We start from the raw sequence: 16088 nt of genomic DNA, 5'->3' as shown, positions 1-16088 counted from the left end.
ATGGGGCCGAAGTCGTGGTACCCGTAGAGATCACCCAAGGGTTGCCTAGGGTCGAAGCATATGAATCAGAGACTAATAAAGAAGGCATGAGGCTCGCTCTTGATCTCATCGATGAGGTCAGAGATGACGCCAACACCCGTAATGTAGAGCATCAACGAAGAGCCTCCTTCAACTATAATAGAAGGGTTAAGAAAAATTCTTTCAGAAAGGAGACTTGGTCTTAAGAAAGATTGAGGCGTCATATTTTGGGGAGAGATTAAAATTAGCTCATAACTAGGAGGGACCTTATAAGGTCAAGAAGACATTAGGACGGGGATCCTATAAGCTAGAGACCTTGAATGGAGATGAAGTGCCATATACTTGGCACGCTTCAAAATTGAAGGTTTATTATGTTTAGGACATTTATAATATGTTCCTAGTACTTAATAGTAGATATATAAATAAGGTCCATGAAACCACTTTATGTAAGGGTTGAACCCGTTTTTCAGAGATATATCTATTTTATGCAAGTTTGTTTCCATCATCTTGCCTACAAATTTATTTAAGTACGAGCATCTAAGGAATGCAAAAGCCGAATGACCATATATCAAAAATAAAAGACAAGTATGAAATCAAACCAATATGTATAGATACGATCCTGAAGGATCACGAATCAGTCCTAAGGGACAGTTAGGTTACATATCATAAAATTTCAAATAAACCAAGTTCTGAATAGAAAAGCCACATGTGGCATCTAAAACCATGCAAGGATATTATAATCAATCATCTTAAGAATCCTCCTCCGCTTCATTTCCTGCTCCGTGAGCGACCTCGTCCTCCTCTTCATTTTCCTCCTCTTTACCATCTTCCTCTGATCCAGACTCGGAAGAAGAACTACTACTCTCTGGAACCGGATCTCGAATCTTTTTATAAAGAGCCGCCTTGGAGCTAGGGCTTGCCGAAGGAGATTTCCCCTTAGAACCATAATCTCCACGGCTCAAGCTTTAAAAAGACTGCTAACGAGTAATCTCGGGTGTAGACCCGGAAGAATGTCCGGATGGGGCGATCACAGGAGCTACCCAAGGGCAAGAGAAAAGGCTCGGGTCGACCACGTCCGCATACAAGCTGTGAACGTCCATGCCACCCCTGTTCCATCCAATGGCTAGGTTTATGGGATGCATCTGATCATCATGATCATTCATCAGCTTGAGGAACTCTTCAGACTCATGGTAAAAATTCCCAAGTTTCCACCACTTCATCATCCTCCTCCGTATCTCCTTGGAATGATTCTTCTCCGCGAGAGTAGCCCTTTCTTCCGCCTGATGTGCCTTGGACTCTCACTCCTCATAATAGACTTACAAGGCTGCATAGTCATGTTTCATCTTGATACTCTGTGTAGAAGATGCAGCAAAGTAGGGATTGGACTGAGAAGAAAAATGAAAGAAAAGTTATAAGAACCGATTCCACGAGAATCTAATATCGGCCAGGTTCCTCACGGAGGTCGAGTCCTGGCCGACCAAGACTCAACCTAGACAACTCCTCCCCATGAAGGGCTTAGGCCGACCATGATCCTCATGAAGGTAAGTCTTGGTTGGTTCAGAACCTCTAGGGGCAAAAGTAGTGACATAGGAACAAACTAAAAATGCTCTTGAACAAAAGTTTTACAAGTTAAGAGTACCTGGTATAAGGCGTGAGCCCCTAACACCTCGGCCTCGAGTAGCTTCTCACCAGAGGAGACATGAAGGAGGTCCGGGGGAGTGATACATTTCTTAGACCACTCTAAGGTGAGAGACGGACTCCCGAACACTGAGTCATTGGGGATATGCCCCATGAAGGTTCAAAGGGGATTTTAACATTTCCATCTGATCCTTTGACTATTTTCTTCCCGGAGACAGAAGCTTCAAGATACGCCGTGACTTTGGGAATGCGGTTTTCTTGCTTGATAGCTTCACTAGCCATCCTTCCAGTAATCACGTCACCCTTGTCGTTCAACGCATCCAAGGCTTCGGCGGCTGAAACAAAATGAAGGAAGAATTGGTATAAGAGCAAACTTGACCAAGTATAGGGTAGAATAAAAATAAATACCCTCTTTAAAGAGGCTGCTAATGCCGGCCTCCACGAGTTTCGTCTCTGTGACAAAGCGCCAATAAGGTGTTTGTCGGTTGTCCTCGATAAGAAGATCTCGAGCGTGAAACTCTTCAGTTGTAAGATGAAGAACGTGAGCACTATCTACGGGACAGCTGAAGTCATGCCTGAAATACGTTCCCCAATCACCTTCCTCCTACTCTAAGGCCACGAACTTTTTATTCCATTCATAATCGAGTTGTAAAGAGAGTGAGTATTCACGATATGGGGAACACGGAGCATGTGCTGAATCAGAACCCAGCCGGGTTTAGAAGAAGGAGAGCTCTTCTATTAAAATATGCTTCTGAACATTGTGACACTTAAAGGGATTCCAAGGTCGTTGCACCTAACGATAAATACAATGATGAAGGCCCATCCGTTGGGATAAAGCTGACAAGGGAGAACCTTTAACTCGGCAAGAAGCCTGGGAATGAAGGCGTGTGGGGGAAACCTCAACACGGCCTTCAACACTGCTTTGTACACATATAGTCTGGTGCGACTCAAGTTGCAGGTCCTCTTGTTAGACTTAGCTTTGAAAACTTTAATACATTCAGACCAGGGGTACCTCGACCTGATCTCGTCAACGTCGTCCTTACAGAGTACGCTTCTGTGCTTGAAGGCATCAAAATACATAGTTCTCGGATACTCATTAGCTAGTTCATATAGCATGCTCTTTAATCTATTTGAACAACGATTAAGAGAGCAGGGAGAAACGAAAGCTATACATTTCAATGATCGCATCGCGGCACGCTTGTGCATAGCTTCCTGAGCCAAGACAAAAGGCTTGCAGTAATGGTCTTGAGACATCTTTAAAGGAAGAACACTTAAGAAAGTTGAGAGCTTCTAAGCTAAAGAGAATTTGAGGGAAGTTGTGAATTGAAGGTGTAAATGAAAATGAGCACTTCTCATCTTATTTTATAGGAAAAGAGGCACCTGCTACATCAGGTCACAACTCTGTCTGGTTCGCGATAGCAGGTAGCACTCGAAAAAATACCGTTAACACGGCAGGAAAACGGTCAAGTACTGAGAGAAAAGGGCATAATAAATGAATAAAGCGATACTGAACATCGACTGTCATAGCTCTCCTCTAAGAAAAGCTTGGTGAAAGCTAAACACAAGGCATTAGCCTTAATCCGATGACTAAGTACGCTAATTATAATGATTAGTGAGAACGTCGGGATAAGAGCAGAGTTTAAACTAACATTCTACTCATGAAGAGTAGAATGTTCACGAGAACAAGCTTCGTGAAGACTAGAACGTTCACGAGAACAAGTACAGAACGTCAATGACCCCAGTCGTCAAGACGACTCTCGGTCGGCCAGAATCTCCATGGAGGTGAAATTTTGGCCTACCAAGAGTCAGTAAAGCCTATTCCTCCAAATGGAAGGGTTAGGATGTCCAGAACCTCCACGGAGGTGAGATTTTTGGTCTACCAAGAGTCAGTGAAGCCTAGTCCTCCACATGGAAGGTTAAGCCGGTCAGAACCTCCACATAGGTGAGATTTTGGCCTACCAAGAGTCAGTGAAGCCTAGTCCTATACATGAAAGGGTTAAGCCAAGTAGAATGCTAAAAAATCGAGGGGCTCGACGACCCAGCCGACCAAGAGACATCCCCGCCGAGTCCTCCCCATGGGAGGGTAAGGCCGAGTGAAATGCATCGCCAAAAAAATAATAATTTCGAGAACGATCACGACTCGGCCGACCTGAACCTCCAAGGAGGTGGAGTCCTCCACATGAAGGCCTCTGGTCGACTAGAACCTCCACGGAGGTTGGTCCGGACTCTCCTGGAGGACTTCCCGTGACCCTCCTGGGAAAATTTTATGAAAATTTTGGGAAAAAGTTGAATTTTTATAAAATTTTTAGGATTTTAAACTTAACCCTGATTAGGGACGATTAGTGATGATTAGCCCCGATTAGGGTCGATTAGTGTATATTACATATAATTGTCCTGAATTAAGAGTAATTAGTGGCTTGTGTGATATAATTAGCATCGTTTAAAGCCGTTTAACTTATTCACGCACATGATTAGCCCAAATTAGGGATATTAATGGTCGGTGCATACTAATTAGCCATGATTAAGACCAATTAGCCTCGTTTAGGGCCGATAAGCCTTGATTAAGGCCAATTAGTGTGCTCTAGCTTAAAATTAGGTTGTATTAAACCTAATTAACAACTTGTAAATTGAACTTAGCCCCGTTCAGGCCAATTGGCCCCGATTAGGGCTAATTAGCAGCTTTCACCCTATAATTAACCTTGAGGAAGGTTAAAGGGTGATATACGCTTGCTTTTTAGTCCATACTAGGACCGTTTAGTGTCAAACACTATTCAATTAGCCTGTGCAAAGGCCTTAAGTGTATAATCGCACTAAAAATGCATTCGTCGTTGTAAACGTGTAGCTCACTCCACACTGTACGATAAAATGACGATACACATGAAGGACCGATACCCCAGAAGGGCCGAACGTACCACGAGTCGCGAATAGATCATTATAACTTCCATAAAAACTCAAGTAGTCTTCCCGGAAGTTGGGGGCAAATGATATAGATATAAGATACATCCTAAAGACACGTTAAATGTCGCATTATTAGACTTGGAATTCTTGTCTAAAGCCCAATACAAAACCAGGTTGATTAAGGCCTGTCACGGACTACAGACGACCCAAGTGGTCAAGGCCCACGAGCGAAAGTCGTCAAGGCCCACGAGCGAAGGTCCTTAAGGTCCACGAACATAAGCTGTTCGCGGACTAGGCTCAATATGGCTGAAAAATCAGAGGCATGACGTCCAACATGAACACTAACTTCAACAAGGAAGGATCTAGAATCTCTTATCTTCCAAGAATCCTAATTACCATCTAAGTTGGAGACTTGTCCACCAAGTCTTCCAACACAAATCTAATCCTAGACTCATTTTTATATAAAGGAGTCTACCCCTAAATTTAGAACTACGTTTTTTGTTTGATTATCTACAACAGAGAAATACGTAGGCATTTTGCGAGAACAACCACGACCGCAAGCGCAACCAATAAATCTCGAAGTTCACAAATCCTAACATTAAATACTAACAAAACTCTAGTTTTTATTCCATAGCGGTAGCAATTCTTTACTTTCAAATAATTGGATTCGCTGAATTCAAACTTTTGGATTTTGGATCGTACATCGGATTGATTTTTCAAACTTTGAACAAAACTAGAAAAACACAATTAACATCATTAAACTAGAAATATATGAACTTTTTAAACAAAATTGTGCCCAGAGTCCACATCAGAAGGAATATCTTCACCTTTTTTATTCATTTAAAATTTTATTCCTCAATGATACCAATTTTAGATTTAGATTTTGTAATCGAATTAACATGGATGATGGGTCGGATCCGGAAAAAGAGTAATTGGGCTTTTGGAGGGAGTTTACACCGCGAAACCACTCTTTTTTCTTATTAAAAACCAAAACCCCAAAAAGAAAACATAAAAAAGCCGAGGCTGCTTTGTATTGTGAAATATCACACAGTCTTTTTCACGAGTCTCAAAAAAAAACCCAAAGAAATCACAGCTGTGTTTCTCCTTGTTAATCTTACCAAGTACGCCCCCCAATTGCCAATTCCGTTCATTATGTTTGTATTTTATTTGAAGGGCGAGTCCTAACCTAGGCTGAAACCGATCTTGAAAAATTAGTTGAGTTTCATTTTTTAAACAGCTAATTTTCTTTAAAAGAACAGTACAATTTTTTTTCTAAAACCCTGGATGACTCTGGAAAAATAAATGAGAAATTTATTATTAGATATTTCAGCTCTCTCTTGATACTTCTATGTATATGTGATACTTGATAAACTTAGATGATGTGTGGGTTTATATTTATGCATTTACGAGTTTTGTTTGCGTGTTCGAGTTTAGTAACGTTTATGTTGTTTTATTGAATAATTAGGCATGTTTAAGCTGTTTTTATTAGTAGCTTTGCTTATTTTTGTTCGAAATTGTGCAATTGTTTGTGAAATTGACGAGGAAAGTTGTGATGTTTGCATGTCTCAGTGTGGGCGTGCAGATGGTTGCGTGATTGTATTTATACAAATAGGATTAAGATTAGATATGAATGTAGTATGATCGTTCTGTATGTATGCTGTTTTCTCGATTATTTATGTCTAATTTAGCTGTTTTTGTTGATAATCGTGTTTTATTTTTGCTTAAAATTGTTTTTGTATTTGTAAAATTGAGGTTAGAAAACAAGGTAAATCATAATCGGTTGCATGTGTATGTGTTTATATTAATGCATATGGGATTATAATTAGATATGATTTTCTTGTGTCCGATTTATGCTTTTTGCTATAATATAAATGTACCGAGGTTTGGTTTGATATTGTTTAAAATTAATTAGGTACCATTCTAATTGAGTAGAAAGATGAGGCAAATCATAATGTGGGAGGAAGGTTTGAAAGTTGTGGACGAATGTATCGAGAAAGCTAGGATGATACTTGATGGATTTCAACCTGGTCAACTTTTCACGTCTGAGGATTATATCAAATATTACGAGTATCCTTTTTCTGTATTTATATATTTGTTAAAATCTGTATATTGTATTTCTCCATGCAATTTGCTTTTATCTTCATACAAGCACACATTCTGAGTATCATTCGAGTTTGATCACCATCTCTGATTAGCTATTCCCCTTTATTTTTTACAGCCATTTGTGTGTAGTATACATATCTCTTTTGTTTTAAGACACTGCTATATTTGATTTGTTCCAACAATCTTCCTTCATCACACATGTCTGTTAGTATTTATGTTAACGAATATTATTGATGCATTTTAGTCCTGTTCAGTAATGCAAGTACTACTAAACTGTAATGAGAAATGACTTACATAATACTATAAAACTACTGTAAACTGTAAATTATGCTAAATAGTCAATTTATGGCCCTTTTAGAGGGTATTTTGTTTGAGTGAAAATTTACTCATTAAGGCAGCCCATATCAAATATGAGTGCCCATAAAAGAAATACTAAGAAACGTAAATATTAGGATATAGGACTGTCCTGTATTGATTTTACCCTCGTATGTGCTCAGTTCTCTACAGCACATTGTGTCAATCCTAGTTTTCATACTAATTCCCAAGATTTCCAGTCAATGACCCCATATAAGATTCTGAACGAGGAGTAGTTTTCCGGTGCTCATGTCCTGTGAAGGACAAGAACGTAAAATGTTTTACCCCATACCAGAAGCTCAGCACACAGAAAATTACAGACTAGGTGATAGTTTTCTTAATGGTAACTACTATGTGCTGCACCTGGGATAAAATGCATCACCATGCCTAGAGGGTAACACCCTAGTAATGAATTTGTTAAATTAACCTGAAGTGGCTCGTTCTGGTCAATCCAAACTTGTCATTTATCCAGGTTTTTATATTAACCTGCTGTTGCCTAGAGTCTTCTGTAATGCATATCCCTCACTCTCCATAGCTGTATCTACTATATGTCTGTTCAGCGCGATCCATATAGTTACTCACCGCAGCTTCGTGAAAGGTTTAAGAGAGCTCTACAGGAAAGCATTGCTATGAGGGTGGGTGTTGACACTTTTACGAACTTTATTGTATATATATCCTATGTAGATCTCAGCAATAATACTCTGTCAAATCATATTATGTTACTTTTCAAGATCAAGAGCTGGCAAAGCTCTCTTGATAGTATAGGCATCTGCATTAATTTGATCACAAGTTGCTATTATAAGCATTATTTTTTGTGTTAGTCCTCAAATTTAAGTAGTAATATATGTGATGTCGTAGTTAAAGTTAGAATGGTGAGGATATACTTATGCTTCAACTTGTATAGATTACAGAGCTCTATCTTAGATTTTCGAGGCTTCAGCAAACTGATGCAAAGTTATAAAAAAGAGAGAGAGAAAGAGAGAATTTACTAGTGAAAAACTGAGGAAACAAAATCTATTTAGATAAGCTGTGATTCAGCAAATTGCTCTATTCTGTTTGACTAATATATGATGTAGTGAAATTCCGTAGTTGTTTTTCTGTCCAGCTCAGACTATTTACATTGGTCAGAATAAATATTTTGTTGACTGACAAGTTCAAAGGAAATAAACCAGGTTAAAGGGGAAGGCTTAGCCTAGAAGTACCCTTCTCTTCTCTTATTTAGTTTAGTGATTGACCATATCCTTAGAGGACTATATAAATTGTAGAAAAAACGCATCTTCATCAGCCCTAATTTTTTTGACCGGGACATCAAGTAGTAATGCATCTGCTTGTATAAAAAAAACATTTTATATATATCTTGATTTACAGTGAGATTGGAGACGTTGTGATATACTGAATAAACGGTTATATGCCATATGTGTAAACTTGTAAAATATTAGGAGAAGACCAAGTAACAACTTGGAATGTAGGTTGATAAGCCTTTGGGCTAGAAACCCTCAACATAAGCGCAGGGATTCGGTTACAAGAAAGAAGAAATTGAGGTTGGAGACTATTTTGTTTGTGCAGAAATATGCAGATGTAAAAGCTGAGCTATTGATTATTTCTTAATTTACTGAAGGAGAAACAGGTCATAGATTTCTGGACTTTCTTTTTGGTAAAATGTCAAGGCATTTTACTTAAAATTTTCAAGTCGAATCTTATAATTAGGTTAAACCCTTCTAGGATTTTAAACTAGTAATTGTTCGTCAACCTTTTTTTTACAATGATTTCTAATTTTTTTCAGGTGCTGCCATCTTTGCGGGATAAATATGATTCTTCTCTTCTGCTAGAACTTACAAACATGTGGGCTAGGTACAAAAAGATGGCGAACTGCCTTCGAGGAATTTTTCAATACCTGGAACGGGGTCAAACTGGCGACTCTCTTATTCAAATGTCAGCTTGCTGTTTTCATGACTTGGTAAGTGTACCTGTCTATCCCGTATAAGTAGTTTTTTTACTTGTGTACTAGGGGATTCATTTGACCACTCCAGGAAATTATTGTTTAGTTTCCATGTTTGTGAAGCACACCTGATTTTAGTTAATAATGAATCGAATGTTCTGTTGCAGGTCTGTTTTGAACATTATCAAAAGTTTCAAGCTGCTGCAATTTCTCTGGTAAGTTTATTTTATAATAGAGTTTTCTAACCTATCCATCTTAGACAGTACCATAATCCTTGAACATGAAGACCTAAGTACAGTTATTATCTGAAAGAGTAGAATACTTTTATCTATATATCTAATATTAAATTTTCATATATTTTGCTGATTCCACTATAGTAGTTGAGGAGTAAACAAACTGATAAAAAAATTGTCTTACATCCATTATCGTACAGACAAATCTATTTAGTACTCAAGTCCACCTTGCAAGGACATGGAATATAATTTTTTTTTTATGCTTTGAATACAGAATCACAAGGATCGTGATGAGGAAACACCCCATAATAGGGACTTGTTACAGAATGTGTCCGCCTTTTTTGTCGAAATGGGACTTGGGAAGAAGTTCTATTATAACAACTTTGAGAAGGCAGTACTAGAAGATACAGCCAGCTACTACTCTCAGTTGGCTTCGCGATGGCGTGTGTCTTATTCATTCACAGTATATGTTCAGAAGGTAAACCTATCGCATTTGTGCAGATAATAAATTACAAAACATGCATCTTTTGTACTGTTTATTTATGTTATTGTATTGCGTGAACTGAACATTTTGACAGGCTGCTTTGTGTTTGACGAAGGAGAAAGCAAGAGCTAGCCAGTTTCTTTACCAGGACTCAGTAGATAAATTATTACAGGTTTTGTTGTATATTTTTTATATTCCCACCTTCTAATTAAGCATTTTTAAGTTGACTGTTATTTTCCCATCTTATTTTCCTCGTCATTTAAGAGCTCATATTGTTGATACTTCAGCCCTCAACTCTGTGAGGCCTTGTAGTAATGTTGCTAGTAAAACATTAAGTAAATATGTAAAGCTTGGATAACTAGAGAGAACAAACTGTTAGTGGCAATACCAAATCTATAATTGATAGATAGAAAGAATGCTTACAGTGCTTGAGACTTTACAAAAAATGAAATGTTAATCCTAATCTCTATAAATCTTCTAAATGAGAAGGGGTGGGCTATTTGTACTAGTCCCATCTCCTTGGTGGAAGAATCCAGAACCTAGCTGCACGTATGCTTATGGGGGATTCTAGACATGACACATTTCAGCACATTCCTCTTGACATTTCTGTGGTTTTTCTAAATAGTTGCTTAGAAGTATAAGTTCCAGTAATTAGCAAAAAAAAGAGTACAAGTTCCAGTATATACATAAGATTTCACCAGCGCCTGGACGCCTCCCAGGTCTTCCATGAGCCCCATGTGAACTCCGCACTTCTTTATGCCACTTTATAAACTTCGGCGTGTCAAAAGGTTATAGACAGAGATAATATACTGTGGATGTAAGATAAGGAGATATTTATAAACATTGCAAAATGAAAAGGTGTAAAAAAGGACGTGTTGTACTGGTCCGCTGAACTGTATGTACTTTGTCAAATGTTCATATCATCTTTGTCTTGTTATTTAAAAATCACTAAATATTTAAAAATCACTGCAAAAATATGTCATCAGATGTGTGGTATGTATTGATAAATTGGTCTATGCATGATCAGTTGATATTTTAACCATGTCGCATGTACACATTTAAGTAACTTTGGAAGAAACTGATAAAAAATGTTCCCATGCCTCGCACAGGTTGCACAGGCGCACATGTTGAATCAAGTGTCAAATCAATTGCTTGAAATGAAAAAAGCGGAGAGCAGTACCAAGGCAGGTTCAGTTGAGGTGTGCTCTACGCTATAAAGAGTTGTAAATTTTTTGGCTCTCTGAGCATTGTCCCGCTGATGTCTTTACTAGGTGTTTGATAGATGCTGGATAATTATATAACAACTTTTTAGTGTCTGTTTGTCGTGCGTTGATCTTTGTGTTGTAGAATAAGGGTTAATATTTGACATCCACTGCAGGAGTTACTTTCCCTATGTGCAAACTTAAATCTTGAGGATGGAAGCTCGTCAATGTGCTGAGAAGGTTTCTTTTTTCCACCAAGTTCTCAATTTTCAGGAATCTATACCTGACCTCTATTATGTAAGAAAATTGTACATGATCAGTGAAGAACCACACTTCTAAGATATTACATGCCCGGTCAATTTTCTAGAATTGCAATTTTTGTTGATCGATCGTGTAAGACTACTCGGAAAAGCTTACTTGGTTTTGCTTTTACACAAGCAGCAAGCAGAAACCTTATATATTAGAAAAGTTGGTATGAGTAGATAGCAGTAGAACTCTATTCATTTTACATCAATGATTTATGATCTATGTTCATTTTCATGTCAAAATTTCCAATGATTTACTATTGAGAGCCTTGTTCATTTAGAATGCATTTCAAGTTTTTTGGTTGGAGACTTAAGATTCTGCTATTCAGATTTTGTTTATCACTGCTCTTTAGTTCAATTTATAATTTTAGGGGATTTGTTTGTTTTGGTTGATTGTTCTGTGTCTACATGTTAAATTCGATTGTAGATGATATTTTGTAAAAGATTAATCAATTTTAAATTTTACCAACTTATAACCCTTGCACAAATATTTTTATTTTTAGTTAGTAATTTAATATATGCATAAGTATGGACTTAAATTTTCAAATTTATCTCTCGTTATCTCCTTTATTTCTTGTTACTGTATTAATCTTAAAATTATATTTTGGTTTTTTATATTTTACTATAAAAGGATAAAAAGTCATTAATTTGAAAGAGCTAAAAAAGAATCAAATTGAAGTTATGATTAATAAAAAAATATTCAAATATTACATAATATTTTTATTTTTTAAAAGAAACATTACATCATATTTTATTTCTCGTTTCCTAATTATATTTGTGGTAATGATTTATTATAAGTAATGTTCACATTTAATAATTAAAATATATTTTTTAAATATGTGTTTATATTATATTACGGGGGCTATAGCATCAAAAAAGTAATTATATTTTAGGCCACACAAAGGATTGAAGTTCATATACATTTTTAGCGTACCCATTCCTCAAATATAAAAGTTTTAAAATTTTGAGTTTAATAATATAATAAATTTGGAAAACACATGCCATATGCTATTGAAAATGGCTTCCTCCGCCCCAAATTAGTTGCCTAATTTGATTTTTGCACGTAATTTAAGATATTTTGACTGCATATTTTTGTTAATTATTTTTCAAAATTTTATTTTGTGAATAAAAGTTAAGATAATTTTTTGTTCATAAAAAAAAATTAAAAAAAAATGAAAGTATGCATACAGTTAAGACACCTTAAAAAAATACGCTAAAAGTAATCGAACTGCACAACTAGTTTGGGACGTAGGAAGTAATTGTTAGATATAAGACAAAAATATCGGATATAGTATAAATGTTTATTTGTGATGTCATGTCTAATAATGATTTGTGTTTAGTTTTCAGATCTTGACTAACAGAACAAATCAGGACTTAACTGAAAATCAGTACTTATACTGAAGTCAGAACTTAAGATATCAGAACATAAGTTATCAGAACTTAAGATATCAGAAAATATTTATCAGGAGATAATATCAGGACTTAAGAAGACTTTCAGATAAGGAAGGTGGCTAATTGAAGGAAAGAATATTAAGACAAACACAAGAAGGGATATGCATGGAGAAGAATTCTATGAAGAATAGAAGACTTGGAGGAAAAGATAACTAATTGATATATTTTAGGATGCAGACTTATATTCGATATCAATTAGAAAATTATCTTGTAACTGTGTGGTATATAAACACAGCATAGGGTTTACACTAGATGTGTTATTATAATCGAGAATATTATTCATTATAACCCTTGCAGCTCTCGTGATATTTGTTCATCACTGAGAGAGAACGGTTCCATTGTAATACTGTTTTATTAATAAGATTATTCGGTGTTTCATAATTGTGTTCTTAATTCGATTTGATTGTAGTATACACTGTATTCAACCCCCTTTTACAGTGTGTGACCTAACAAGTGGTATCAGAGCCTATCTGTTAACATATATACAGTAAAGATTCAAAACAATCATGTCTGAAGAAGAACAAACTCCAACCAAGCTCACCAAAACAGAAGAAACTCCAAAGACTCAAATCCATAATCGATATGAGACTATTAGGGTTCCCATACTGAAACCTTCTGAGTATCCCATATGAAAAGTGAGGATGACTATGTTTCTGGAAGCTACAGATCCAGAATACCTTGACAGAATTAATAAAGGACCATAAGCCAACCAAGCTCTCTGTTGTAGTTGCAGACCAGCCAGCAATGACTGTACCAAAGGAGAAAAATGAATATACAGCTGAAGATATCTCACCTATTGCCAAAGATGCAAATGTAAGGCATTTGCTGCATAGTGCCATTGATAATTTCATGTCAAACAGGGTAATTAACTGCAAGACTGCAAAAGAGATATGGGTTGCCTTGGAAACAAGATGTCAGAGAACTGATGCAATTAAGAAGAACAGGAGGACTATACTCACACAAGAGTATGAACACTTTGACTCAAAACCTGATGAGTCATTAACTGGGTTATATGACAGATTTGTCAAACTCTTGAATGATCTGTCACTGGTGGATAAGGAATATGATCTTGAAGATACTAATCTTAAATTCCTTTTAGCTCTTCCTGAAAGTTAGGATTTGAAGGCAACAACTATAAGAGACAACTATGCTCTTGATGAAACTACTCTTGATTAAATTTATGGTATGCTCACAACTCATGAACTTGAGATGGATCAAAGAAGTAAGAGACATGGGAGAAAGTCAAGAACAATTGCCCTTAAGGTTGAGGAGGAATCCCCCAAAGTGGCTGCCTCAAAGAAAGGCAAAGGAAAGGCTCTCATCACAAAGTTTGATTCAGATTCATCAAGTTCTGATGATGATGATGAGGATTCAGAAACTGAAAGTCTATCTGAGATGGATGCTGATAAAGAGATGATGAGATTGTGTGCTCTTATGGTGAAGGGCATCACAAAGATAGCTTACAGGAAATTCAGAAAGGGAAAGAAGCTTTCCAGGAAAAGTGGAAGTTCTGATAAGAAGGGATTCAGAAAATCTGAAGGCAAAGAAGGAAAGTCTGACAGAGGAGATTACTGTTAGATATATTTGATAATGTCATGACTAATATGATTTATGTTTAGATTTCAGATCTTACTTAACAGGACAAATCAGTACTTAACCATTAATCAGTACTTATACTGGAAGTCAGGACTTAAGGATATCAGTACTTATATTATCAGGAGATAATCATCAGAAGTTAGATATCAGAACTTAAGTGCTGAAGGACGTTCAGATAAGGACAGTAGCTGATTAAAGGAAAGAAGATCGAGATAAACATAAGAAGAGATATGCATGAAGAAGGAGTTCCGTGAAGAATGGAATACTTGGAAGAAAAGATATCTGATTGATATATTTTAGGAAGCAGAATTATATTCCATATCAATTAGCGATTATCTTGTAACTGTGTAGTATATAAACACAGACATAGGGTTTACACTATAAGTGTTATCATATTCGAGAAGATTATTCATTGTAACCCTAGCAGCTCTCGTGATATTTGTTCATCACTGAGAGGTAACAGTTCCATACTGTAACAGAGTTTATTGTTTCAATAAAGTTTGTTTTCTGTTATTTAAGATATTAAAGTTCGATTTGATTGTATTATACACTGTATTCACCCCCTCTACAGTGTGTGTGATCTAACAAGTGGTATCAGAGCTAATCTGTTAACACACATACAGTTAAATATCCAAACACAATCATGTCTGACAAAGAAACTCCAACTAAGCCTACAAAAACTGAAGAACCTCCAAAGACACAAATTCAAAGTCGGTATGAGACTATCAGAGTTCCCATACTGAGACCATCTGAATATCCCAAATGGAAGGTAAGGATGACCATGTTCCTCGAAGCAACAGATCCAGAATACCTTGATAGAATCAAGGAAGGGCCTCACAAACCAACCAAGCTCGCTGTTGCAGTTGCAGGTGAAGCAGCAAAGACCGTACCAAAGGAGAAGAGTGATTATACTGCTGAAGATATAGCATCAATTGCTAAGGATGCTAAGGTACGACACTTACTGCATAGTGCCATTGATAATGTAATGTCAAACAGGGTAATCAACTGCAAGACTGCTAAGGAGATATGGGATGCTTTGGAAACAAGGTGTCAGGGAACTGACACAATTAAGAAGAACAGGAAGACAATACTCACTCAAGAGTATGAACATTTTGACTCAAAGACTAATGAGTTATTGAATGATTTATATGATAGATTTGTCAAACTTTTGAATGATTTGTTATTGGTTGATAAAGAGTATGATCTTGAAGATTCAAACCTTAAATTCCTGTTAGCTCTTCCTGAATGCTGGGATTTGAAGGCAACGACAATAAGAGACAACTACAATCTTGATGAAACAACTCTTGATGAAATCTATGGAATGCTCAAGACTCATGAACTTGAGATGGAACAAAGAAGCAAGAGGAAAGGAGGAAAGTCAAGGACAGTTGCTCTTAAGGCTAAAGAAGAATCCCCCAAAGCAGCTTCCTCAAGGAAAGACAAGGGTAAAGCTCTTTTCATAAAGTCTGAAACTGAGTCATTAAGTTCTGAAAGTGATGATGACTCAGATTCTGAAAGCTTGCCTGAGACTGATGCTGATGAGGAGATGATGAAGCTGTGTACTCTTATGGTGAAAGGAATCACAAAGATTGCATACAAGAAGTTCAGGAAGGGAAAGAAGTTTTCCAGGAAAGGCATAAGTTCTGATAAGAAGAATTTCAGAAGATCTGAAGGCAGAGGAGGAAAGTCTGACAGAGGAGATTATACCAATGTTAAATGCTATAACTGTGGTGAGAAAGGCCATATATCTTCTGATTGAAAGAAGGTAAAAGGTGACAAAGGCAAGGCTCTTGTCACAAAGCAGAAAAGCTGGACAGACACCTCAGACTCTGAAAGTGAGGAGAACTATGCATTGATGGCAAATGC

At 36.8% G+C, this 16088-nt stretch overlaps 1 protein-coding gene across 2 annotated transcripts; it reads left to right on the top strand.

Annotated features, from left to right (window-relative positions):
• Window positions 1-5486: 5486 nt before the first annotated feature.
• LOC141664790 (cullin-1-like) lies at window positions 5487-11481 on the top strand. 2 transcript variants are annotated; one of them, XM_074470749.1, is made up of 9 exons: window positions 5487-5768; window positions 6467-6621; window positions 7547-7646; window positions 8795-8968; window positions 9118-9165; window positions 9458-9661; window positions 9762-9839; window positions 10777-10866; window positions 11046-11481. In XM_074470749.1, the coding sequence occupies exons 2-9, from the start codon at window positions 6491-6493 to the stop codon at window positions 11103-11105; spliced, it is 885 nt and encodes a 294-aa protein (XP_074326850.1). In that variant the 5' UTR covers window positions 5487-5768; window positions 6467-6490; the 3' UTR covers window positions 11106-11481. The 2 variants fall into 2 exon arrangements, with proteins under 2 accessions (XP_074326850.1, XP_074326845.1); XM_074470744.1 differs by having other exon boundaries at window positions 5488-5675.
• The last annotated feature ends 4607 nt before the right edge of the window (window positions 11482-16088 follow it).

This window comes from Apium graveolens, chromosome 1 (assembly GCF_009905375.1).
Source record: "Apium graveolens cultivar Ventura chromosome 1, ASM990537v1, whole genome shotgun sequence".
Lineage (NCBI taxonomy): Eukaryota > Viridiplantae > Streptophyta > Magnoliopsida > Apiales > Apiaceae > Apium > Apium graveolens.
This window is presented reverse-complemented; position numbering and strand designations above follow the sequence as displayed.

What these genes read in the sequence shown, in the direction of transcription:
- LOC141664790 (XM_074470749.1), top strand. Translation starts at nt 6,491, where the DNA reads ATGAGGCAAATCATAATGTGGGAGGAAGGTTTGAAAGTTGTGGACGAA. An exon ending in AGGAAAGCATTGCTATGAGG is followed by an intron (nt 7,647 to 8,794) that starts GTGGGTGTTGAC and finishes AATTTTTTTCAG; the next exon opens with GTGCTGCCATCTTTGCGGGA. An exon ending in TCACAGTATATGTTCAGAAG is followed by an intron (nt 9,662 to 9,761) that starts GTAAACCTATCG and finishes ACATTTTGACAG; the next exon opens with GCTGCTTTGTGTTTGACGAA.